At 52.7% G+C, this 25,231-nt stretch overlaps 3 protein-coding genes across 6 annotated transcripts in view; 1 reads left to right on the top strand and 2 right to left on the bottom strand.

Annotated features, from left to right (window-relative positions):
• The first annotated feature begins 512 nt into the window (after window positions 1-512).
• On the top strand, window positions 513-4,050 carry FAM180B (family with sequence similarity 180 member B). 3 transcript variants are annotated; one of them, XM_032165942.2, is made up of 3 exons: window positions 513-1,738; window positions 2,558-2,628; window positions 2,848-3,542. In XM_032165942.2, the coding sequence occupies exons 1-3, from the start codon at window positions 1,654-1,656 to the stop codon at window positions 3,241-3,243; spliced, it is 552 nt and encodes a 183-aa protein (XP_032021833.1). In that variant the 5' UTR covers window positions 513-1,653; the 3' UTR covers window positions 3,244-3,542. The 3 variants fall into 3 exon arrangements, with proteins under 3 accessions (XP_032021833.1, XP_032021834.1, XP_058303042.1); XM_032165943.2 differs by lacking the exon at window positions 2,558-2,628 and having other exon boundaries at window positions 1,497-1,738; window positions 2,848-4,050; XM_058447059.1 differs by having other exon boundaries at window positions 1,497-1,738; window positions 2,558-3,542.
• Window positions 4,051-4,474: 424 nt separating this feature from the next.
• On the bottom strand, window positions 4,475-12,206 carry C1QTNF4 (C1q and TNF related 4). Its single transcript, XM_032165941.2, has 3 exons — window positions 10,418-12,206; window positions 9,391-9,790; window positions 4,475-5,608 (listed from the first exon to the last, which is right to left on the bottom strand). The coding sequence occupies exon 3, from the start codon at window positions 5,601-5,603 to the stop codon at window positions 4,629-4,631; it is 975 nt and encodes a 324-aa protein (XP_032021832.1). The 5' UTR covers window positions 5,604-5,608; window positions 9,391-9,790; window positions 10,418-12,206; the 3' UTR covers window positions 4,475-4,628.
• A 6,322-nt stretch (window positions 12,207-18,528) lies between these two features.
• The window catches only part of MTCH2 (mitochondrial carrier 2), a 49,817-nt gene continuing 43,114 nt past the window's right edge, over window positions 18,529-25,231 (bottom strand). The window contains exon 12 of one of the 2 annotated variants that reach the window (XM_058447058.1): window positions 18,529-20,065. In XM_058447058.1, the coding sequence (XP_058303041.1) occupies window positions 19,967-20,065 (99 nt within the window). In that variant the 3' untranslated portion in view covers window positions 18,529-19,966. The remainder of the gene's footprint in view (window positions 20,066-25,231) is intronic. The other variant, XM_058447057.1, reaches the window with a different exon arrangement.

Below are 25,231 nucleotides of genomic sequence, written 5' to 3'. Positions count from 1 at the left end.
AGCCTCCCAAGAAGCTGGGATTACAGATGCGTGCCACCACGCCCAGCTAGTTTTTATAGTTTTTGTAGAGATGGGGTTTCACTATGTTGCCCAGGCTGGTCTTGAACTCCCGGCCTCAAATGATCTACCCACACTGGCCTCCCAAAGTGCTGGGATTATAGGCATGAGCCACCACACTCAGCCAGGGGTCTATTTTGATGGGACTAAAGAGTGTAGTTGCAGACCTAGTGGCCTGCAGGCATGGATGTATTTCTGAGAGGGATTCTGGAGCTGTAATTGAAAGTTCTCACAGTCTACAGGGTTCAGGATGGGTGTGGCATGGTGGCCCATCACTCTTGGGCTATAGGAATCTCCCTGGTTTCTGGCCTGAGCTGAGAATGGTGAGGTTTTTTTTTTTTTTTTTGAGATGGAGTTTTGCTATTGTCGTGCAGGCTGGAGTGCAATGGCATGATCTTGGCTCACTGCGACCTCCACCTCCCGGGTTCAAGCAATTCTCCCGAGTAGCTGGGATTACAGGCTTGCGCCACCACACCCAGCCAATTTTGTATTTTTAGTAGAGATGGGGTTTCTCCATGTTGGTCAGGCTGGTCTCCAACTCCCGACCTCAGGTGATCTGCCTGCTTCGGCCTCCCAAAGTGCTGGGATTACAGGCGTGAGCCACCGTGCTGGGCTGGTGGGGGTTTTTTGAGACAGGGTCTTGCTCTGTCACCTAGGCTAGAGTGAGTACAGCAGTGTGATCATGGTTCACTGCAGTCTAGACTGCCTGGGCTCAGGTGATCCTCCAACCTCAGCCTCCTGAGTAGCTAGGACCACAGGTGTGTACCACCACACCCAGCTAATTTATTTGTAGAGATGAGGGCTCACCATGTTGCCCAGGCTGGTCTTGAACTCCTGGGCTCAAGCCATCCTCCTGTCTTGCCCTCCTAAAGTGCTGGGATTACAGGCATGAGCCACCGTGCCCGCCCTGAATTAAGAATGTTGCTAGGAAACGAGGTCCCAGGGCTGGGGCAAAAACTACTCAGGAGCTGCAGATTTGTCTGTCTGCCAGGGGACAGTACTCCCTAGCCTAGCTGGTCTGTCTGTTCAGCCTGTGGCAGAGTGCCTGAGAGGGGAGTGCTTGGCTCTGCCTGTGTGTAGGGCCGCCCAACCAGCCCACCATGCAGTTGGAAGACTTTGCAGCTGATGCTTTTGGCAGCTGAGGGGCTCCTTGGAGGCTGGGCTGGGCCAGACTGGGTGTCCGGGCTGGCCTCAGTTGCAGGATATTTTGAGGGTGCAGACAGTAGGATGGTCTTACTGCCTGAGCTCTTTCCTGCCCTTTGGGAGGGCCAAGCTAGAGCTATTTGCTACCAAACACCTTTTTCCTATTAACTAAGCATACCGCCCAGCTGGGCAGGAACAGGCTGAGGGCCTGACAAGCAGGGAGCCAGGCTCCTGCCAACAACCAAAGATTCCCCATTTCTAAAGGATGGAAAGAGCCCCTGGGAGGTGACCGAGGCCACAGCCAGCCCCTCCCTGTTCAGCATTGAAGAATGACACGCATTACAGAGCTCTGGAGCAGCCCGCAGTGGAAAGTTGGAGCTGAGGTGTGTGGCAGGCAGATGAGGGAGCAGAGAACTGCTGAACATTCGTGAGACTCAGAGGACGTGGTTGAGCATGGCTGCGACCCTGCAGTTCCTGGCTTGCCTGGTGGTAGCCTTTTGTCTCCTCTCTGGTGTGACTACAACCCAGCACCATGCAGGTACCAGGCTTCAGGGTGGGTGGAGAGGAGCCAAGGAAGGCTGCTGGCTGACAGCAGTTAACAGTTGGCTCTATTTGAGGCTAGTCGGGCATAGAAGTGTGGGCATGGTGGGTACCAGGCTGATGTGTGCTGTGGTGGGTGACAGTGTGGGACTCCACCCCCAGAACTGGAAAGGTACAGGTGACACCTAGGGAGATAGCCCTGGGTGCTCTTAATGCTGGCCCCGGGCTCATTCCCACTGATGCCCAAAGCAGGGTCTCTTGACCTGCCTGGGCTTGGAACATTGCAAGGGTGAGGCAACACCCAAGGTGTGGGCCGGACGGAGCTGCCACAGACATCCTCCCCTGCCCTGTCCTCCTCCTCCCTCCCTTACTGCTGAGGAGGAGCAGGGAGAGTAGGCGCTTTCCAGAGGTCTTTGTCCTTGGGAGAGTCACTGGCACTGTTTTAGGTGACTCTATCCTCAGATGATTATAGGGAGGGGAGGAGGGTGGGGAAGGGTCTTGTGACCCGTTGGCCTGGAGCTCTTTACCAAGGGCATTGTGCAATTTAAAGGAGGTGTCCTGGGCATTTGCCAACATGGTAACTGGGCTTGGAATGATGCTTTTGAGATCAGAAGACCTATGCCTGGGAGGGTGAATGTCAATGTGCATGTGTGTGCATGAGAGGGAGGGGAAAGGGGGGCATGGGATGGCATTCCTGCCCTTTTGCAGAATGATGAAGCACTCGGGACCTCTACCAGGCAGCAGAGGGGCACTTCTGGGAGGCTGGGGTGTTCATGGTGTAGCATGGCAGGGGCCTGACTCCTCTCTGCTGCCCCAGGGCAGCCCATGGACAGCACCAGCGTGGGAGGTGGCCTACAGGAGCCAGAGGCCCCGGAAGTGATGTTTGAGGTCTTTCCTCCCAGCCTGGGACATGGGGGTGGGCATGTCCAGAGGTCCCTAAGCTCAGGGTTGGGAAGGGGGATGTCTCAGGGTGGACCTGCTAGGGTTGGGGGGGGGGCAAGCCAGCATGGGTCCTGCTGCCTGCTTCTGCCCCTTCCCCCAGCCCACTCTTGCTCCCTGCCCTGCTCCCCAGGCCACGGCCCACCCCTTACATGGCTCCCCTTGCAGCTGCTCTGGGCTGGGCTGGAGCTGGATGTCATGGGGCAGCTGCACATCCAGGATGAGGAACTAGCGTCCACACACCCAGGCCGCCGACTCAGGCTCCTCCTGCAGCACCACGTGCCCAGTGACTTGGAGGGCGCCGAGCAGCGGCTGCAGCAGCTCCAGGACCTGCGGAAGGGGCCTCCTCTTAGCACTTGGGACTTTGAACATCTGCTCCTCACAGGCCTGTCCTGCGTCTACCGGCTCCACGCAGCTAGTGAGGCTGAGGAACGGGGCCGCTGGGCCCAGGTCTTCGCTCTCCTGGCACAGGAAGCACTCTGGGACCTGTGCAAGGGTTTCTGCCCCCGGGACCAGCCCCCTTCCCTGGGGTCCTGGGCCTCCATCTTTGACCCCTTCCCCTGACCCTCCCCTTTTGTTCTTTCACCTGCCATTACCCCCTCCCCTCCCATCTCCTCCTCAACCCGCCCAGGGAGACCCATCTTGGGCAGGGGCTTCTGTCTGGCATCTGATTCTTTCCACTGTGTTCAGATCTCTGGGCTTGGCTTGCACTCTGGACACCCCCTCTCTGCTTACCCCGACTCGATCTTGTTTCCTGGATCTTGAGAGGCTAAGAACCCAGGCTTTGGGTCCAAAGGAGTGCTCGAGGAGTGGGCACAGAGCTAAGGGCACGACTTGCAGGCAGTGTGTGTGTGTGTGTGTGTGTGTGTGTGTGTGTGTGTGTGTGTTGGGGTCAGGGTTGAGAAGTGTGTTCAAGAGATGCTGAAGGGAAGCTGCCCCAAGTAAGGCCTGGTCAGACCTCCCAACTCCTACCCTGGCAGTCTGTGACAGGTCCTGTGGAATTCACTGGAATCCTCTAGGTGCTGAGCACCCCCTTTTAGGCACAACCAAGGATCTGGGGTCCCTGAGCCTCCAAGTTCCCATCTGGGTTGGGAGAACCGACTTTCTGCGTTCTGTCTGTTGGAGGAGTGGAGGGAAGCAGGCGGAGGGAGGGACATTCTCTCTTTTGGGGTAGGGAGGCAGTATCTCAACAAGTGTCGGGTGAGCACCTCAGAGGGGAAGTAAGGCTGGGAGACCAAGGAGAGACAAACGGAGGTGGGCTGGAGCAGGTGCGGCCCTGATTCTGTGTTGCTCTTCTCATAAAATGTTCTGTTTCGGCCTCCTGGAGCCTGTGTCATTCTGTGTCGGAATAAGCGTCTAACCCCTGCTCTGGGCAAATCACTCTTCCCCATCCCGGGAAGGCAAGAGTCAGGGCAACCAGGTGTCAACTCCTCATCTCATTCCCACGCCCTGCTGGAAGAAGGAATGTACTGTCTCCTTGAATCCCATGCCCCCAGTGGGGTAATGGGGTGCTGTTCCTTGTCACCGAAAGGCATCAGCCGGGGGCTAAGGCTGAGGTCGTAGGTCAATGATGAGTCAGACAGAGGGCTAGACGAGGTAGGGATATGAAAGGGAGGCCCCCAACGGACTAGGCGAATGTGGTTCCATCAAATTCCCACCTCCTCACCCTCCCAGGGTCTAAGGGGACCCTGCTCTCCAACCTCCAACCCCTTCCCCGGGCCTGCGGGCCCGCAGTAGTCAGCGCCTTCCCGCCTGCCGCCGGCGAACGCGTCGCAGTCAAGACAGCGCAGGGGCCTGGGCTGCCGGGCGCTGCCCGGGCCCGCTTTTCGCTTTATTGGCAGAGTCCAGGCGCGCCCGGAGGCCGTGGCGCTCGCGCGGGACGTTCGGGGCTCGGGCCCGGCCTGGCATGCACGCGCCCGGCCCTCCGGGTCTCTTCTCTGGCCCGGGGCTCACAGCAGCTCCGAGGCCTCGAGGCCCGGCGGGGCGGCGGGGGCCAGGTCGGGGTACACCAGGAAGCCGGAGAAGGTGATGTACTTGCCGTGGTTGCTGTAGGCGCCGTAGCCGTCGTGGTCGTGGCTGAGCAGCCAGACGGCGTCGCCGCGCCGCAGGGCCAGCATCACGCTCTGACTCTGCATCTCGCGGCGCCGCGACGCGCCGTCGTCGTAAATCATGGCCTGCACCTCGTCGCGGTTCTTCATCAGCTTCACCGACAGAGTCTTACGCGGCAGCTTGCCCAGCGTGAAGGAGAAGAAGTAGGCGCCGGGCAGACGGCAGCGGAACACGCCGGCCGCCGCGTCGAAGTCGCCGCCGATGTTGACGAACTCGGTGTCGAAGGCGAGCGGCCGGTGCCGCGGCCCGGGGCCGGCGTCCGAACCCACCAGGCTGCGCGTGCGCGCCGCCGAGAAGGCCGAGCGGGGCTCGGGGGGCGCAGGCGCGGCGGCGTCGGCGTCGGCGTAGACCAGGTAGCCGCTGAAGGTGGCGCCGGGAGCGCCTAGCGCGTACTGCGGGGCGCCATGCAGCCGCAGCCACACCGTGTCGCCGTAGTCGAGCTGCAGCATGGCGCTCTGGCTGGCTGCGCGCCGCGCCCCTGGCCGCCGCTGCTCGTCGAAGGCCAGCGCCTGCACCTCGTCGCGGTTTCGCACCAGCATCACCGACAGGCTCTTGTGCGGGGCCTTGCCCGCCGTGAAGGAGAAGAAGTAGGCGCCGGGCACGCGGCAGCGGAACTGACCCGTGGCCGCATCGAAGTCGCCCCCGATGTTCACGTACACCTTGTCGAAGGTCACCGCCATCTCCGACGTGCCCTCCAGGGGGGTGGTGCGTGCCGCCGAGAAGGCCGAGCGCAGCTCAGAGGAGCCGGGGCCGAGGGCCGGGCCCAGGGCCCAGCAGGCCGCTGGGCCCAGCAGGCCCAGCAGAAGCGGCAGCATGGCGCCTGGGAGGGAGACGGAGGGGTGGGAGTGGAGTGTTGGCAGGGGCGGCTTCCAAACGCCCGGCTCTCCACCGGGAGAGAGGGTTCTCTTCCTAGCCCTGCCCTTGAGCCACAAGTAGGTTTCCGTTTTCCTACATCCTTGGACTAGCTCAGGGCTTCTCAAACTCTAGCGAGCCTCACTGTCACTTGGAGGGCGTGTTCAAACATACATAGTTGGGCCCCATCCCCAGAGTTCATTCAGTAGGTCTGTGATGGGCCTGAGAATTGGCATTTCTTTGTTTTGTTTGTTTGTTTTGAGATGGAGTCTCCCTCTGTGAACCAGGCTGGAGTGCAGTGGCACGATCTCGTTTCACTGCAGCCTCCACCTCCCGGGTTCAAGCAGTTCTCCTGACTCAGCCTCCCCAATACCTGGGACTACAGGCGCGCACCACCACGCCCGACTAATTTCTTTTGTATTTTGAGTAGAGAACGGGGTTTCACCTTGTTGCCCAGGCTGGTCTCGCACTCCTGAGCTCAGGGAATCCACCCGCCTCGGCCTTCCAAAGTGCTCTGATTACAGGCATGAGCCACCACACCGGCCGAGAATTTGCATTTGTAATACGTTTCTGGGTGATGCTGATGCTGCTGATCCAAGGACCACATGCTGAGAACTACTGTATTAAGCTAGGAGTCTCCAAACCTCTGTGTGTGTGTGTGTGTGTGTGTGTGTGTGTGTACCCACACAATGAAACCTCTTTCTATTTTTTTTCTCTGAGACAGAGTCTCGCCCTGTCACCAAGGCTGGAGTGCAATGGCGCGATCTCAGCTCACTGCAACCTCCGCCTTCCGGGTTCAAGCGATTCTCCTGCCTTAGCCTCCTGAGTAGCTGAGATTACAGGTACGCACCATAACGCCCAGCTAATTTTTTGTATCTTTAGTAGAGACGGGGTTTCACCATGTTGACCAGGCTGGTCTTGAACTGACCTCAAGTGATCCACCTGCCTCAGCCTCCAAAGCCCCCCCCACCCCGCCTTTTTTTTTTTTTTTTTTTTTTTGAGACGGAGTCTGGCTCTGTCGCCAGGCTGGAGTGCAGTGGCTCGATCTTGGCTCACTGCAACCTCCACCTCCCAGGTTCAAGAGATTCTCCTGCCTCGGCCTCCCAAGTAGCTGGGACTACAGGCGTGCACCACCACACCCAGCTAATTTTTGTATTTTTAGTAGAGACAGGGTTTCACCATGTTGGCCAAGATGGTCTCGATCTCTTGACCTTGTGATCCGCCTGCTTCGGCCTCCCAAAGTGTTGGGATTACAGGCGTGAGCCACCGCGCCCGGCCAAAACCCCTTTCTTAAGTGAAAGCTTGCACACAGACTAGCAGAAACACTCTAAAGAGGCCTACAGCCCTGTCTGCTGGGCTTGCCCCTACACCTCCCATTTGACACCCAGGGGCCCTGGTAACCCGGGGGATTCAGGGGGGTCTCTGAGTTTCCCTCAGCTCCAGTTGGCTGCATTTTCCTGTGGTTATTTTATGGTCCTTGGTCTGCCACTCACTCAGGCACTGGCTCTCTGTGTCAACACTCTGCATGACCGTTAACTGTTTAAGCCCCATCTGAGCAGGAAAGGAAATCGCTGCTCCCTGACTCCTTTCCTGGCCTCACGGGGGGCCCTTCCTGCACAGAGGAGGCGAGAACAGTTGGGCTTAGAGGTAGCTTCCTCCCCCTTGAAATCAGAGTAAAAGAGAAGGTGACTCCTTTCTCTTTGCTTGGAGGCTGGTTACTCAGAAGAAGGAGTGGCGAGCCAGGGGCTACTGGGGATGGACAGGGAGAGCAACAATTCCAGCAGGGCTTTGGCAAGGCTGTGAAGTCAGCAGCTTTGTTCCTTGGGAGTGATGGATTGGAGAGGACAGATAGCCAGATCTGCGTTCAGGTCCTGTCTCTACCACTCACACTGTGAAACCTTGGGCAGGTTCCCTAACTTCTCTGGGCATGACTTCCTCCATGTAAATGGGGAAGAGACCTCACACACAGGCTTGCTGTGGGGGTGCGCTGAGATAGGTGTGAACATGGTTTGTCAACGGCAGTGCTGAGGTGTGCAGATGCTTCTGTTGGTTGCCCTGACAAAAGTGATCTGGTCCAGTTCTTGACGTTAAGGGTTTAGGGACTCAGTCACTCCTACCCCTGAGAGCTTGATGAAGGCACTGCTTAACTCAAAGGAGTCACTCTCTGATGTAGGGATTCCATCCTGCTTCCTAGTAGCGCATGTGCTTTGGGGCTTGAATACCCAAAGGCCCTGATGTGGAAACAAAACAGGAAAGAAATGAGCTGGAGACAGCCTGGGATGTGGGCTGCTTTAGAAAGTGCCCTGTATGTGTAGCTCTGTGTCTCTTAGAGACAGCAGGGCCCTGCTGAGAAGGGTTGTCAGGTGTAGATGTGCAGAACGTCCTAGCTAGAATCTAGCTCACACTCCACATGTTAGAGCACCACCTGGGATAAAGTATGCTACCTTCTCATTCTCGTAATAAAGACCCCAAGTTGCTAGCCCAACTGAATGCTGTCTCCTTCCAGAGGAGGTGCTTTTTGTAATTCTCACAAAGGTGTCCTATGGATTAGTGATACCCTTGCTTAGGACAGGGAGGAGGGAAGGGGCCATCCACAGTGGTGAAGATGGCACCTCACAAGTGTCCAGTGCATTCCCTTTTACAAAGTTCTTTTAGATGCGTGGTCTTGGCAAACCTGCAAGACAGGTGGGCCCTCTCCCATTTTATAGATGAGAAAGCTGAGGCCCAACAAGGGAAAGCATTTTGGCCCAAGGTCACCCATGGAGCACTGAGGTTTTTTGACTCAAATTCTGTATGCCTTCCTGTCACTCTTCTCTCCTAGACACAGGTATGTCCAGCCAATTTGTTCTCTGCCTCAGTTTACATTTTTTGCAAAACTAGGAGAGGAGATCAGGGGAATGAGTCTTGGGATCCAGGGTGAGGAAGACAGAAAGCAAAACCAAACAAAAGCAAGCAAACACATTCTCTAGTGTTTTGTCTTCTGGGAACACGGGAAACACCTCAGCTTTTCCACACCGCTGCTTTCCTAGTGGGTCCTGCCCCAGAAGCAGCTGCCCAGCAATCTCCCGACCAAGGTTGGTGCGCCCCACCAGTGCCAAGGGTCTTCCTGTGCGCCCAGTACCCAGCCTCCGTTTCACCCACACTGCCCAATTCCCAGATCCCTGGATCCTCGTCCTTCCCTGAACCCCCTTCCCTGAGCAGGTCAGAGGTGTGGAAGGGTGTGTCAGGTGGGTGTCATAGCTCCAGGGAAGGAAATGGCTGTTCCTGGCTCTGTCCAGGTGGGGCTCAAAATAGTCATGTTCAAAGAGAAAAACTGGGACACAGAGCTGGACAGACCCAGAACCCCGGAGCCAAGGTGGGAGGTGCAGCGATGTCAGGCTGAGGGGATCGCAGAGCTCCCCCTTGCCCTGCCACTCACCAGTTAACCCTTCCCTCAAGCCCTGCCACAGCCCCCTCCCCAACCTACCTTGAAAGCCCGTCATCCTTCCAAGAAGTCCCACTTTAACAGAAGCCAATTAATCCTTATTTTTAAAAAACAAAAACCAGAAAGGGGTACCCCAATCCCTCTCCCCCGAGACCTTCCCTCCATCCATCCATCTCTTTGGAATGAAAGCCCTTGTGCCTGTTTCACGAAAAGGCTCCCAGGTCCTCCTTTCAAGGAAAAAGGACCCAATTTCCCCGCGCCTCCCCAGCCCCCGCTTCCAGTAAAGGAGGAACCTCGGCTCCCTGCCTCCCCTGAGCTGCCCTCACCTGGCTGGGGGCGGCGGTCGGGTCGGGTTCGGGTTCGGTCCGAGCCCGCGATCTGGCTCCGGGCTGCGGGCTGCGGGCTGCGGGCGCCGGGCTGCGCACTGACCGCCCGCGCTGCGGAGGGGGCGGCGGGGGCTCCGGCTGCTTCTCCCGGCTCTGAGGCGGTGACGGACAGGGTGCTGGGGCCCGGGGCCCGGCGTGGGGAGGCGTGAGGGAAAGGGAAGGTCAGCCAGAGAGGGAGCCGAGCGAGAGCGGAGAGGCGGGGAGAGGCGGGAGGGGGAGAGGAGGGGAGTAGGGGGAGAGGGAGGGGCGAGCTGCGGGGCCTAGGGGCTCCGCACGGAGCCTGCGCCGAGCACTGGACCCCTCCTGATCTGTGACCTCCTTAGAGCTTCGTCCTCTGGGTCTAGAGAGCAGGCATCATTAATCTGAGCAGTTGGGGAAACTGAGGCACAGAAGGGGAAACTGAGGCCAGAGGCAGCGGCTAACGCGGGGTGGCCCAGAGCGCTCTACAGTCCAGCTTCCTTCCTAGTGTGGGGAGAGAGGGCTAGAGCTGGACTCAGAGGCTGGACCAGCCTTTGGGCTGCAAGGACAGTGGAAGGTGAGATTTTGGCTGGGACAGATGTCCAAGCTAAGTGGCTTTGGGGGAGGGGTCTGAAGGAAGAGAAGGATAAATGGGTCAATGTTGCCAATAAAGGAGGGCTGAAAATAACCTAGTTTTCCCCCCACCTCCAAATTGGAAAATGCCCACCGTCGGTTAGGAAAGAGGGAGAAGGGAGTCTGCAGGCATCAGAGGGGCAGCCTGCGTCCCCTGGGGTGAGGGGCAGTAAGGAGGAGAGTCCTTGGGGCAGAATGGAATTTTCTGCTGGGAAGGTTGCTCCCGCAAGAAGGGACAGGGTTGAGAAGGGCAGTAGGTGGGCAAGAAAGGCCTCTGGAGAGGGAAACTGATGCCCTGCCTCGCTGGGGCCAGGCTAGCAAGAGTCCAGCAGGGCACCCGGGCTGGGAACAGCGGTCTTCCCACCGTAATACTCACCAGAGGCACTAGTGCGGGCCTCCACTCTGGGCTTCGAGCCCATGGGATGGGGGGCTCAGACTCCCTTTCTCTAGGCTGCTGTTCGCTCCCCTGATGGCTGTAGAGGTGACGACACTGCCTGGCACTCAGTAGATGTTGACTGAGTGGATGACTTTTGAAGAGCTCTACTCTCCGCAGCCGAGAGCTGGTGCCCTCTGCCTGGCCCTGGTTGACTGCGGAGCCATGGGCTCTAATTCTGCCTCTGCTGCAGGTCTGCTCTGTGGTCCCTGAGAGGCCTGGACCCCTGCGGACCCCCCGTCCTCTGGAGCTCTCCTTTTGGAGCTCTCAAAGTTTACCCAACCCCAGTTAATCTATTTGTCTCTAGGAAGATGTTGATAGAGGTGATTGGCTCTGCTTCAAGGGTGTTAGGTGAATGATGGAATGAATTAACGATTATGTGCTGGAATAGAAAGGAATTAATGGAGGTGTTTTGGGCTGGATAATGAGGGTATTTGGTGACAGAGGGTGAAGCACCTGTCTAACCCTTGTCAGATCACAACTGTCTCTTTCACCAACAGCCACAGGTGAAAAGCTTGGGCCACAGGACTGTGGGGAGGACAAGAGGCAGGGTAAGAGGGGGATGAGCCACACAGGGATGTCAAAGGAGAGCTGGGGGATTTCGAAGGAGAGCTGGGGGAGGCCAAAAGCCAACCTATGGCAATCTATGGCCCTTCTTAGGGCCCTGGGCCCCTTCTGGATGAGAAGAGTGGAGCTACTCTCCTGAGGGTGTGATTCCAATGGTGGGAGGGGAGGGGAGAGGAGAAGGTATATTATAGGATAATATAATCTCAGTTGAGGTTTGGTTCAGGCTGGGATTTGACACTCCCTGGATCCACAAGAGTTCTCACCAGAGAAATGAGGGTTGAGGTAGAGATGGGTGGCTGGGGCAGATGACATCAGGATTTGCATCAGGGGACTGGGATAGGGAGGAAGCCACTGGGAAAGGGACATGGAGAAAGATGATGCCATGAGCTGGTGGGTGTAAGGCAGTTGGGTGGGCTCCAGAATGGGAGTTAAGAAGAGGTGGCAGCAGGATCCAGAGAAAAGCCCTAGGCTGGTTATACTTCCTGCTCCCTCCTCTCTCGTTTTGCAGCCACAATTTTATTTTTGAGAGAGGGTCTTGCTGTGTCACCTGGGCTGGAGTGCAATGGTATGATCTTGGCACACTGCAGCTTTGACCTCGCAGGCTCAAGTGATTCTCCCACCTCAGCCTCCCAGGTAGCTGGGACTACAGGGGCAGGTCACCATGTCTGGCTAATTTTTTTTAAATTTTTTGTAGAGTCAAGGTCTCACTCTGTTGCCCAGGCTGGTCTTAAACAACAATTATTTTATTTATTTTTTAATTGAGACAGGTATGGCTGGGCATGGTGGCTTATGCCTGTAATATTAGCACTTTGGGAGGCCAAGGTGGGAAGATCGCTTGAGCTCAGAAGTTTGAGACCAGCCTGGGCAACAGAGTGAGACCCCATCTCTTTCTCTGTTTTTTTTTTTTTTTTTTTTTTTTTTTTTTTTTTTTTGAGACGGGCTCTTGCTCTGTTGCCCAGGCTGGAATGCAATGCTGCGATCTTGGCTCACTGCAACCTCCGCCTCCCGGGTTCAAGCGATTCTCCTGCCTCAGCCTCCTGAGTACCTGGGATTACAGGGGTGCGCCACCATGCCCGGCTAATATTTTGTATTTTTAGTAGAGGTGGGGTTTCACCATGTTGGTCAGGCTGGTCTTGGAACTCCTGACCTTGTGATCCGCCCGCCTTGGCCTCCCAAAGTGCTGGGATTACAGGCGTGAGCCACCGCGCCCGGCCTATCTGTGCGCTATATTCTGTTTCCTCTCTTTGTCTCATTTCCCCGCTCGCTCACCCTGCTTCTTGGGATCACAACTTTCTCCTTCATCAGCTTGAAAAGCTAGGGCCACAGGACTATGGGGAGGACAAGAGGCATGGTAAGGGTGGGATAAGCCACACAGGGATGCCGCAGGAGAGCTGGGGAAGGCTGGAAGCCAACCTAGGGCAGCCGCAACCCTTCTTAGAGCCATGTGTCCCTTCTGGATCAGAAAATTTAAGGCAGGAGTAGGATTTAAACCCAGAGCTATCTGGCTCCCAAACCCAGTCCTTAACCAGTATACTCTGCAGCCTCCCTTTCTCTGATTCTCTCTCAGCCTTTTTATTTTATTTTTTTTTAAGACAGAGTCTTGCTCTGTCCCCCAGGCTGGAGTGCGTGGTATGATCTCAGCTCACTGTAATCTCTGCCTCCTGGGTTCAAGCAATTCTCCTGCCTCAGCCTCCTGAGTAGCTGGGGCTACAGGTGTGCACTACCATACCCAGCTAGTTTTTTTGTATTTTTAGTAGAGACGGTTCCAGCTAGTTTTTTTGTATTTTTAGTAGAGACGGTTTCACCATGTTGGCCAGGATGGTCTCGATCTCCTGACCTCGTGATCCACCCACCTCGGCCTCCCAAAGTGTTGGGATTACAGGCGTGAGCCACCGTGCCCGGCCCGAAGAGGCTCTTTCTAAAGAATGGGGAGGATTTTGACAGGGTGAGATGGAAGTGGAGATGGAGGAGTGAGGGGGTGGGATCCAGTCAAAGATAAGAATGTGAACCAAGGTGAGGAGGTGGCGTAGGTGGAGCTAGGGAAGGAAATGTACCAGGCTTGGTTGTGGAGAAGGGTTTGTGATGGGAAGTTATGGCAGGTAAGGAGTGTGGGGCTTAACTGCTGAGCTAAGGAGCTTTTACCTTACAGTAGAGGAGAAGAAGGTGTGCTCAAAGCTGTATTTTAAGAAGATTACTCTGCAGATTGAAAAGCAGGAGAAAGAAGAGGGGAGAGGAAGGCAGATGGGTGAGAAAATACTGAAAGTGTCCAGATGAAAGTAAACTATCCAGGGGCAGTGAGAAAGGAAGAGACAGATGGGAGAGGGACTGAAAAGAGAGATTCAGAGACTGACAGTGAGCACACAGCTCACAATTTAATTAGCTTCCTGCTTTGCCAGTGGATTACAGGGAATTAGCAAAGCTCACAGTCTAGGGACCTTGCTGGGAGTTGAGGGGAAATTAATGAGAAAGACAACAACATGCCCCAGGGAGAAATGAAAGAGGAGGAATGTTAGCCAAGCAGAGATGCCAGCAGGAGAAACATACGTCTGGGCGCTGAGTCCCTGCCTTTCTCGGAGATTTCAGCCCTCCAGGGGAGCAGACTTTAGGGTTCCTGGTCACGCTCCTGGCCCCGTTGCCCTTGGTTCCAGTTCCTCTGAGCACTTGGTAAATGACCCCGGAGAGGGGAAGCTGGGAGTGCTTGTGAAGACCAGGTTCCCAACTCTCCCCTGGCCTTTTTCCCAGCAGGGCTCTAAGATCCCAACACTGGCCTTCCTAGAAGGCAGAACTGAATCCCCTGGGCCCCTTCTGCAGATGGACCAGGAGGTGACCTGCTCATGACCTGATGTGGCGAATTGCATTTTCAAATGCGACAGTGTCATCTCCCATCCCACTTGCTCTTCTTACAGTGTGACCTTGCCAGTCCTCATGAAAAGGAGGAGTTACGTTAGGTCATTGAAAGGTGATGCCGCTGCTGCCTGGATCTCTCTCTTGAAACCCTCATCCCTGGAGCCCAGCCATCAGGCTGTGAGGAAGCCTAGGTCACATGGAAAGGCCACGTGTAAATGTTGTGGCCAACAGTCCTAGTCAGGACCAGCTACATCATTTGCAAAGTCCAGTGCAAAATGAAATTGTGGAGGGGCTGAGCACAGTGGCTCATGCCTTTAATCCCAGCACTTTGGGAGGCCAAGGCAGTTAGATCACTTGAGGCCAAGAGTTTGAGACCAGCCTGGCCAACATGGCGAAACCCCGTCTCTAAAAAAAAATACAAAAAGTGGCCAGGCGTGGTGGCTCACGCCTGTATTCCCAGCACTTTGGGAGGCCAAGGCGGGCGGATCACCTAAGGTCAGGAGTTCGAGACCAGCTTGACCAACATGGTGAAACCCCATCTCTACTAAAAATACAAAAATTAGCCAGGCGTGGTGGCGAGGTGAGGCAGAGAATCTTTGAACCTGGGCAGGTAGAGTTGCAGTGAGCCAAGTCGACCAGTGATCCAGCCTGGGCAACAGACAAGATCCAATTAGCTGGGCGTGATGGCACGCACCTGTGGTCCCAGCTACTCAGGAGGCTGGGGCCTGAGGATCGCTTGAACCTGGGAGGCAGAGGTTGCAGCAAGCCGAGATTGTGCCACTGCTCTCCAGCCTAGGCGACAGGGCAAGACCCTGTCTCAAAAAAAAAAAAAAAAAAAAAAAAAAAAAGGTGGAGGCTACTGTTAAAAAATTAAGAATTTAGAGCTTTAAACCAAACATATGGCTCTTCCAAGTGTGGCACCTTGCTCAGCCACACAAGTTGTAGGGCCATGAAGCTGGCCTGGCCCCAGCTGTGGTACCAGCATCACTGCAAGTGATGTGGATGTGAGGAAGCCTTCAAGAGGGCACCAGGCCTGGTCTCTGACTGCAGCTGTGTGAGCGGCCCTGAATGAGAACTGCCTAGCTGAACCTAGTACTCCACCAGACCCACAAGGAATAAAGATGATTGTTGCTGGGCTTTTTGTTGTTGTTGTTTGTTTGTTTTGAGACGGAATCTCACTCTGTCACCCAGGCTGGAGTGCAGTGGCACAATCTCAGCTCACTGCAAGCTCTGCCTCCTGGTTTCTAGCAATTCTCTTGCCTCAGCCTCCCAAGTAGCTGAGATTACAGGCGCCCGCCACCATGCCCAGCTAATTTTTTTTTGTATTTTTAGTAGAGACGGGGTTTCACCATATTGGCCAGGCTGGTCTTGAACTCCTGATTTCAAGTGATCCACCGGCCTCGGCCTCCCAAAACGTTGGATTACAGGTGTGAGCCACCGCGCCCAGCCAACTATTGCTGTTTTAAACCAGTAAGTTTTGGGTTACTGTAGCAACAGAGAGTTGGAACACTGGGGTAACCAGACCTGATCACAACTGGCTGAAGATGCAGGACAGCCACCAAGTTTCTCCCCATACCCAGGCTCATTCCCGGAACTGTTGTTGCATGTTCTCCTTGACCCATGTTAGCAGAAGACATTGGAGGCACAAATAACTCCAGACTGTCAGGAGATCCAAATCCTATGTCTGGCTATGGAATGCTGCACATTGACACCAAGATCTGCACATCTTTGGGGGCAAAAGTCAGCTTTTCAATTGGAGAGGTTGGAGAAAAAACCCACTCTTATGTGAGCTGAAACAGTGCTAGTACTGGCCCTGGCAGGAGACAGCGTTTGGGTCTCCATGGCCTGCAGGAAGGGAGAAAAGGAAGGCTTGTCCTGCCAAGGTGAGTAAGAGAGAGAAGCCCTGTGGCTCCTGTGGCTTTTTTTCTTTTCTGGTTTTTTTTTTTTTTTGAGACAGAGTCTTGCTCTGTTGCCCAGGCTAGAGTATAGTGGCGCGATCTCGGCTCACTGCAACCTCCGCCTCCTGGGTTCAAGCAATTCTCCTGCCTCAGCCTCCCAAGTAGCTGGGATTACAGGCGCCCGCCACTGCACCCAGCTAATTTTTGTATTTTTTTAGTAAAGGCGGGGTTTCACCATCTTGGCTAGGCTGGTCTCAAACTCCTGACCTCTTGATCCACCTGTGTTGGCCTCCCAAAGTGTCCACCCACCTCGGCCTCCCAAAGTGCTGGGAATACAGGCGTGAGCCACCTTGCCTGGCCAGCTTTTTTTTTTTTTTTTTTTTTTGAGACAGGGTCTCGCTTTGTTGCCCACGCCTGCCTTGAACTCCTAGGCTCACGCAATCCTCCTGCCTCCGCCTCCCAAGGAGCTGGGATTATAGGCGCATGCCACTGTGTCTGGTCACATTCTGATTCTGACTAGTGAGGGGTTGTGTTGAATCGTTTTGTCTGTGTTCACCCCAGTGTAGTGCCAGCCAGAGTGTAGGTCAGAAGAGTCCTGAGTGACTGGTGAGACAACTTAAATGTAAACATAATCTACAACCCAGTTGAGTAACTGCTGGAGGAGGAGGGAAGGGGGCAGGGAGAGGCTTATAGCAATTTATCATTGCCCCTCAGTTTTTTTTTGTTGTTTTTTTTTTTTAAGACGGAGTCTTGCTCTGTCGCCCAGGCTGGAGTGCAGTGGTGCGATCTCAGCTCACTGCAAGCTCCACCTCCCGGGTTCACACCATTCTCCTGCCTCAGCCTCCCGAGTAGCTGGGACTACAGGCGCCCGCCACCACGCCCGGCTAATTTTTTGTATTTTTAGTAGAGACGGGGTTTCACCATATTAGCCAGGATGGTCTCGATCTCCTGACCTTGTGATCTGCCCGCCTCGGCCTCCCAAAGTGCTGGGATTACAGGCTGGAGCCACCGTGCCCGGCCGGGGTGCCCCCTCAGTTTTTAAAAGAGTAGGCAGAAATACAAACCAGAAAGTGTGGGAGGATCACTTGAGCCCAATAGGTGGAGGCTGCAGTGAGCCAAGATGGCACGCCTGCACTCCATTCCTTGTGGGTCGGGTGGAAATTAGGAAGAGAAATTAATTCTAAGTGGAGCAATGCAGCTAGGCTTAATCAGCGAGGTAACACCTAAACGAAGCAGTGAAGGCTGCACTGGACTTTGACAGGTAACAATAGACTGAAGAGCATTCTGGAAGAAAGGAGCACGGAGCAGGAGGTAACACTCTTAGGCAATTCAGAATCATGGTGAAGAGTAGTGTCTGGCATCAGACTGCTTCGGTTTGAATCCCAGCTTCTTCACTATTTGTATGACCTCAGTTTCCCCACCTGTGAAATGGGGATAATAAAGTATGCCTCATTGCTGCAAGGATTAAAGACATTTAGCACAGAGCCTGGTATACTGTGAGCACTCAGTATGTGTTGGCTGTTAACTACTGTTTGGTGTGTTTGAAAAATGAGTAATAATATCGGTGTGGCTGCAGTATGGAATGTGGAGATACTGATGGGAGATAGGCCCAGAAAAATGTGGTTGAATCCAGTCATGAAGGATTATTTATTTATTTATTTTTATTTTTTGAGACAGAGTTTCACTCTTGTCGCCCAGGCTGGAGTGCAATGGTACGATCTCAGCTCACTGCAACCTCCGCCTCCCGGGTTCAAGAGATTCTCCTGCCTCAGCCTCCTGAGTAGCTGGGATTACAAGCATGCACCACCACGCCTGGCTAATTTTGTATTTTTAGTAGAGACGGGGTTTCTCCATGTTGATCAGGCTGGTCTCGAACTCCGGACCTCAGGTGATCTGCCCATCTTGGCCTCCCAAAGTGCTGGGATTACAGGCGTGAGCCACCGCGCCCGCCCTCATGAAGGATTTCAAGTGCCAGCCTATGCCATCCAGACTTTATTCTGGAAGCCAGGGGATGCTGATGCCAATCCTGTCAGACCAAACTTATTTCAAAGTATTGTGGGCTGGGTGTGGCGGCTCATGTCTGTAATCCCAACACTTTGGGAGCCCTAGGGTGGGAGGATTACTTGAGGCCAGGAGTTCGAGACCAGCCTTGGCAACATGGTGAGAACCCCGTCTCCACACACACACAAAAAAAATTAGCTGGGCTTGTTCGCACACACCCATAGTTCCAGCTACTCAGGAGGCTGAAGTGGGAGGATTGCTTGATCCCAGGAGGTTGAAGCTGCAGTAAGCCATGATCGCACCACTGCACTCCAGCCTGGGTAACAGAGCAAGACCCTCTCTCTCAAAAAAAAAAAAAAAAAAAAAATGAAAATCAGATACCATTGTTACTATTTTTACCTCTCAAACTGTCAAAGATCAGTGAGGTTTATAATACATTCTATGGGTGAGATGCAGAGAAACAGACATTCATACATCTTTAGTAGGAGGGTAAAATGACACAATTGGACAATATCTACCAAGTTTAAAAATGTGCATGCCCTTTAAGTCAGTGATTTTACTTCTTGAAGAGACGTTTTTCAGATACATGCCCACTTGTTGGGAATTACATGTTATTCATTTTAGCATGGCTTGTAATAGCAAACAGTTTGTAATAGCAATGACGTGTTATTTATTTATTTATTTTTTTTTTGAGACGGAGTCTCGCTCTGTCGCCCAGGCTGGAGTGCAGTGGCGCAATCTCGGCTCACTGCAAGCTCCGCCTCCTGGGTTCACGCCATTCTCCTGCCTCAGCCTCTCCGAGTAGCTGGGACTACAGGCGCCCACCACCACGCCCGGCTAGTTTTTTGTATTTTTAGTAGAGACGGGGTTTCACCGTGGTCTCGATCTCCTGACCTCGTGATCCGCCCGCCTCGGCCTCCCAAAGTGCTGGGATTACAAGCGTGAGCCACCGCGCCCGGCCAATTGTGACGTGTTATTTATTGCAGCATTGTTTGTAATAGCAAAATACTGGAAATTACATGTCCAGCAAAAGGACCAATAAATTATGATACATATATACAGTAGAATACGATGCATCCCTACAAAAGAATGAGGAATCATTTTGTGTACTGATGAAATAATCGCTAAGAAATGCTGTTAGTTAAGTGAAATAAAAAACAAGGTGCACAATATACCACCATTTATGTGAAAAAATAAAAAGCATACATTTGCTTATGTGTGCTTGGAACGAATACCTCTGAGGGGATCTATTAGAAACCATTAACAGCAGTTGCTGTTAATATGTCTCCCATATTTTTCACTGTTTCACCCCTTTGTGCCTAAAATAACAAGAGGTGGGGAGAGCCACTATCTTTTTAAGCAGCTGCTCCATTCCTACCGGTTTCCATCCAACCTGAGATCAGCTGCAAGCCCTCAGCCTCTCTCAGGCACCTCTGGCAAACCAAACTTCCTATATCCCATGCTTATGTGGCTGATTTTTTTTTTTTTTAATCTAAATGCAGGTCTCTCCACTTACTCTTTTAAATTTCATCCTGCTGGTTTCAGCCCACTGTTTCAAGTTATTTTAGAATCTTGACTTTGAAATATTAGCTTTTCATCCCAACAGTGGTGCCTTCTGCAAATCTGGCGAGTGTGGTGGGCACTGACCACTACTAGGCTGACCAGGGTCTAGGAGCACAGAACTAGAGCTACCTCCTCAGCAAGCTCTGCAGCAATCGGATAACCAACTGGGATGAAGGAGCACAGCGGTTACATGAATCCACCTGACTGGGCAGTCTCGTCTCTTCAATCGTGAGACAGTGTCTAACTGGAAACAAGGAACAGTATGTATGGCCCAAGGAATTTTCCTAGTGGCCTCTGAGTAAATAAGTAACAAATTATTGTTGATATTTTTATCATTTTCACCATATCTTGTTCTTTGTGAAGATACCACTTATTTTTCTAGGTGTTCTCAAATCCATGGTTTAATGTTATATTCTAGAATAGATTTTGAGGGAATTCACCTCAAATGTGCCCAGGATCTCCCTTTTCTTCCTTTTTGTCAGGATATTTGCGGCTGTCCAGGACTGTGGCCCCTGTCCTTTTCGCCGCAGCCTTCATAGCCACATTGGCAAAGGTCCCTGGATCTTGTCTGCAAAGATCTGTCATCACCTTGGGATTTGCAGCTCATTTTGAATGGCTAGGTGGTTAGGTTTTCTCTTATCTTTTCTTCTATTTGGGGTTTAATGTCCTCTAACCCGTGTTTTGCTGAACTCTTCCCAGTCTGGAAGTGCTTTTCCTCGGGGGAGAAAGAAGAAAATGAGGATTGAGTATTCTGCTTTCTCTGAAAACTGCCAACCTGACATCTTCATCCCCAGGTGGAATCCTGTCTTCTCCTTTTTCCTCTTGCTGGAACATAACCAGCAATATCTTTTATTGTCTGCACCTTTTCCAGGTCCCAGTTTACACTATCACGGACTTCACCTTTCCTTCCATCTCTTGTACCCCACCTTTTAAATTCTGAACTTATCAGAGAGCTCTCTACAGAGCCACACTGGTTTCTTTGGCTGTCCTTTCCTCTGCACAGGGATTTTCTGCAAATGGGATAGCCTAATTTATCTCAGAGCTTCCTATCCCTCTTGTGCCATATTGCCATCTTGTCTCTAAACTTAGAATCATAACTTTTTTCTAACTTTTGAAATCATTTTTCTGGGATTATTTATTTATCCAATCATCCATTCATCCCATGCCCACATGCCCACATGCCCACATGCCCTTCCTTCCAAATCCAACTGTCTCCTTTGGTTCCTGTCTCATCAACAGCACCAGGGGAGTCTTTCCCCGTCAGAAGGAAGGTTGGGGGAGCAGCTCCCTGGCAGCTTTTTCTTCCAGCTGAGAGGAAACTGTCATTGATGAATGTGAAGAGTTCATCAGCCACTCAGCGACTAGCTGGGTGAGACTGTAGTTACCAGGACAGGGCAGTCTCCAGCTCGGTGCCTGCCGCTCTCAGAGCACGTCAGGCAGTCAGATGTGTGCTTCCCTGGGGACACGACTTCCAAGCGCTCATCTGGCAGTCTCACCCTCACACCTGGTTCCCTCCAAATTGGCAGGGTGCTGTGGTGTAAAGCTTGCAGGATTTGGACCCCAATATACCCAGGTTTGCATTCTAGTTTTGCTACTTACTAGCAAGTCACTTAAATCTCTATCTCTGAGCTTCCATTTCTCTCGCTTGAAAAGTGATAAAAAGTGGCTATTATCAGGCTCATGGGGTGATTGAGCTGATATATGTATGTACCTGTGCATGGAAGTTTTCAAACACACCAGCTTCTGTGCTCAGCTTAGCTTCATGGAGTCTCACGTGTCACATGTTCTGGGTGAACTGTTGTTTTTTTCCCTTTCTGTTAAAACTGTTTCTTTTGGACAGGGTGTAATATATGTCTTTGCACAGTGAACCTTCCTTTGATGAGCCATGCATCCCACTAGAAAACAGTCCAGCTCTGAGAAGAGTGTGGGGGTGGAGGGCAGGAAACAGAACAGTCCAGCAGAATCTGTGTGGTTCTGGGGCTGACCCTGGACCTCCACCCCTTCAGATGGGCCTGTGACTCAGGCCTGGCTAGCATCTCCCAGACACACCAAATGCTTTACAGATGGGTGTGTGTTTCAAGCCAGAGTCCTCCTGGGGATTTTTGCTGGAGCTCTCCAAAGAGATTTTGCTCTTTCTCTGGAATTGCAAGCTCTAAGAAGCCATGTGAGTGAAGCTGCCAGTTGGCATCTTGTTGCCATGTGGAGAGCCCGTCGGAGAGGGAAACCAGCCGAGGGGTGGGAAGACTGAATCCCGATGCCCTTGTTTGAACCCCCAGATTCACCACTGGCCATTTTTATTACTTGAGCCAATGTAGTCAGTTTGAGTTGAGCTTCTGGGCATCTAACTGTTGAGCATACAATGTTGAAACCATGAGTTCCCTCCTCTCATCAAGATTCATACTTCACTCTTTGTTAAAATCTGTGCTCCAATCATTATGCAGAAAAATACTGGGACTCAATGCATGTGCTCGCCATATTAGAAATTCCAGATTTGCAGACCCATGTCAGAATCTGGGCTTTACTATTTACCACCAGTCTTGGGCAAATCAATGAACCCTTCTGAGTTTCACTTTTCCACCACTAAAATGGGAGCAGTATTTAGCTTATATGGCTGTTTTATGGGTTGGAGCTAATGGCGACATGGGCAGGGCACATGGTGAGCCATCACTAAATATTATTAGGTGGTAGGGAACATTTATGTTACCGCAGTAGCTTTGACTCTATGCTGAATCTATATAATTCCCACACTTTGTTCCATGTCACATCTCTTAGCTACCATGGTATCCAGGCTTATGGTGGCTTTGACCAAGGAGAGGACAAGAAGTTGCAGGCTTTTGAGAAAAGATGGGAGATGAGGAGGTGGACAGAAATTTCAGAGTTTGATTGGGGGAGATGGAATTAGTCTTGTTTAAAACACTTGTGACTGCAGAACTTTACACCCACTTTCTATTTATAAATAGCCCTGTCTCTCAGCTCAGCTCCTCCTGCACAAGGCTTCAGCGGAAGACAACAGACACAGAGAGCAGCTGCCAGTGCGGCACAAACGTACAGAGCAGAGGCTGTTGGGGAACTGGGGCTGCATGTGGGCTCAGGGCAGAAGGATTAAAGACGCTAGGTCAAGAAATCTTGGCCGGTCGTGGTGGCTCATGCCTGTAATCCTAGCACTTTGGGAGGCTGAGGCGGGCAGATCACGAGGTCAGAAGATCAAGACCATCCTGGCTAACACGGTGAAACCCCATCTCTACTAAAAATACAAAAAATTAGCCGGGCGTGGTGGTGGGCACCTGTAGTCCCAGCTACTCGGGAAGCCGAGGCAGGAGAATGGCGTGAACCTGGGAGGCGGAGGTTGCAGTGAGCGAGATTGCACCACTGCACTCCAGCCTGGGCAACAGAGCAAGACTCTGTCTCAAAAAAAAAAAAAAATTAGTAGGGTGTGGTGGTGCACACCTGTAATCCCAGTTACTTGGGAGGCTGAGGCAGGAGAATCCTTGAACTTGGGGGGCGGAAGTTGCGGTGACCTGAGATCACGCCATTGCACTCCAGCTGGGGAAACAAGAGTGATGTCTCAAAAAAAAAAAAAAAAGAAAAAGAAAAAAAATCTTCAGGAGGCTGGGTGCGGTGGCTCACACTTATAATCCCAGCACTTTGGGAGGCCGAGGCGGGCGGATCACCTGAGGTCAGGAGTTTGATACCAGCCTGGGCAACATGGCAAAACCCCGTCTCTACTAAAAATACAAAAAATTAGCCGGGTGTGGTGGCAGGCACCTGTGATCCCAGCTACTCGGGAGGCTGAGGCAGGATAATCGCTTGAACCCGGGAGGTGGAGGTTGCAGTGAGCCAAGATTGTGCCACTGCACTCCACCCTGGGCGACAGAGTGAGACTGTATCAAAAAACAGAAAGCCAGGCATCATGGCAGGCGCCTATAATCCCAGCTACTAGGGAGGCTGAGGCAGGAGAATCACTTGAACCCGGGAGATGGAGGTTGCAGTGAGTTGGGATCGTGTCACCACACTTCAGCCTGGGTGACAGAGTGAGACTCTGTCTCAAAAAAAAAAAAAGAAAAGAAAAGAAATCTTAAGAAACCTGGGTCAAAAAGCAGTATTGTATCCTCTGCCAGAAGCCTGTGTAGGTAGAGGAGAGTCATGGTCATCCTCTGTACCCTGGCCGAAGTTGGTAGAACTCCACCTTTATCTACTGCCTACTGCCTTGAGCTGGCAGCAGGAAGACGAGATAGAGGCTGCGCAACAGCTGAGCAGAGATGATGCCTAAAGGCGATGGGAAAGAAAGGGAGGTGACAAATTCAGAGGCGTTTCTGAGAATCCAGCAGTGACTTTCTAGAAGCAGAGGGAGGGGTAGGGAGGACTCAAACATCTCTAGGGTTTCTAGCTTGGGGAATAGGGGCATAACGCTGTGTTTATAATAGAGTTTAGAGTGCAAGTACCACTGTAGGCTTGGGAAGAGGGCTTGAGATGTAACTCAGTTTGGGGATCCTCAAGGACATTCAGTGGATGTTCAGTGGATACAGCTAGGAGGCAGCTGACTTTGTTCAACACACATCTGTGGAGTCTCTACCATGTGCCAGTTCCTGTTCTAGGTGCTCATTATATGGCAGAAATCCAGCTTTGAGGAAAGGTTAGGACAGTAAGAGATGCAATTCCACTTGCCTCCAAATGCTTTAGCCTTTACTAACGCCGTAACTTTGCCCATATTATCGTCTATACTTGGAAAGTAGCCCCTCCCTTCTAATTCTTAAAATTCTAGTAACTATCACATACCAAATATTTATTCTATGCCAGACACGGTACTAAATTTAATACTCTAGGCTGGGCGTGGTGGCTCATCCCTGTAATCCTAGTACTTTGGGAGGCCGAGGAGCGCGGATCACCTGAGGTCAGGAGTTTGAGACCAGCCTGGGTAACATGGCGAAACTCTGCCTCTACTAAAAATACAAAAGTTAGCCGGGTGTGATGGCACGTGCCTGTAATCCCAGCTACTCAGGAGACTGAGGCATGAGAATCACTTGAACCCAGGAGGCAGAGGTTGCAGTGAGCCGAGATCGAGCCACTTCACTCCAGCCTGGGCGAAAGGGCAAAACGCCATCTCAAAAAAAAAGAAAAGGGCCGGGCGCGGTGGCTCACGCTTGTAATCCCAGCACTTTAGGAGGCCGAGGCGGGCGGATCACGAGGTCAGAAGATCGAGACCACAGTGAAACCCCGTCTCTACTAAAAATACAAAAAGTTAGCCGGGCGTGGTGGCGGGCGCCTGTAGTCCCAGCTACTCGGAGAGGCTGAGGCATGAGAATGGCGTGAACCCGGGAGGCGGAGCTTGCAGTAAGCCGAGATTGCACCACTGCACTCCAGCCTGGGCGACAGAGCGAGACACCGTCTCAAAAAAAAAAAGAAAAGAAAACTGTAATGAGTATTACTTTGCATTCTAGACATGAGGAGCCTGAGGCTTAAAATGACCAACTTTCCCAAGGTCTCGCAGCTGGTGACAGCTAGAAATTGCTGCCATCCCATCATCCTGCCACCCAAGATCCCCACTATCCTGACAAAGCCACAATCGGAGCCACTTCTTCATGAAGTCTCTGATTTCCCCAAATGGATGTAAGCTTTCCCTCTGTGCATCCCATGGTGCTTGGTTCCGGCTTCTCACGGCGTATCCTGCTTTGTATATGATGACGTATCCATCATCAGAGAGTGTTAAAAGAGCTTCAACAAATACCCTCTTTCAGGGCACCAGGCCTCACTGTTGTACATATGGTTTCACTGAATCCTCCAATACTCCTAGAGTTTTATGTTCTTGTCATTCTGCCTCCCTGTCAGTGAACAGTAAGCGCCAAGGAGGACAGGGAGATTTATTACAGGCCTTTGCATCCTC

This window comes from Hylobates moloch, unplaced genomic scaffold (assembly GCF_009828535.3).
Source record: "Hylobates moloch isolate HMO894 unplaced genomic scaffold, HMol_V3 SCAFFOLD_11, whole genome shotgun sequence".
Lineage (NCBI taxonomy): Eukaryota > Metazoa > Chordata > Mammalia > Primates > Hylobatidae > Hylobates > Hylobates moloch.
Note: the sequence above shows the minus strand (reverse complement) of the source record. Positions and strands in the feature narration are given on the sequence as shown.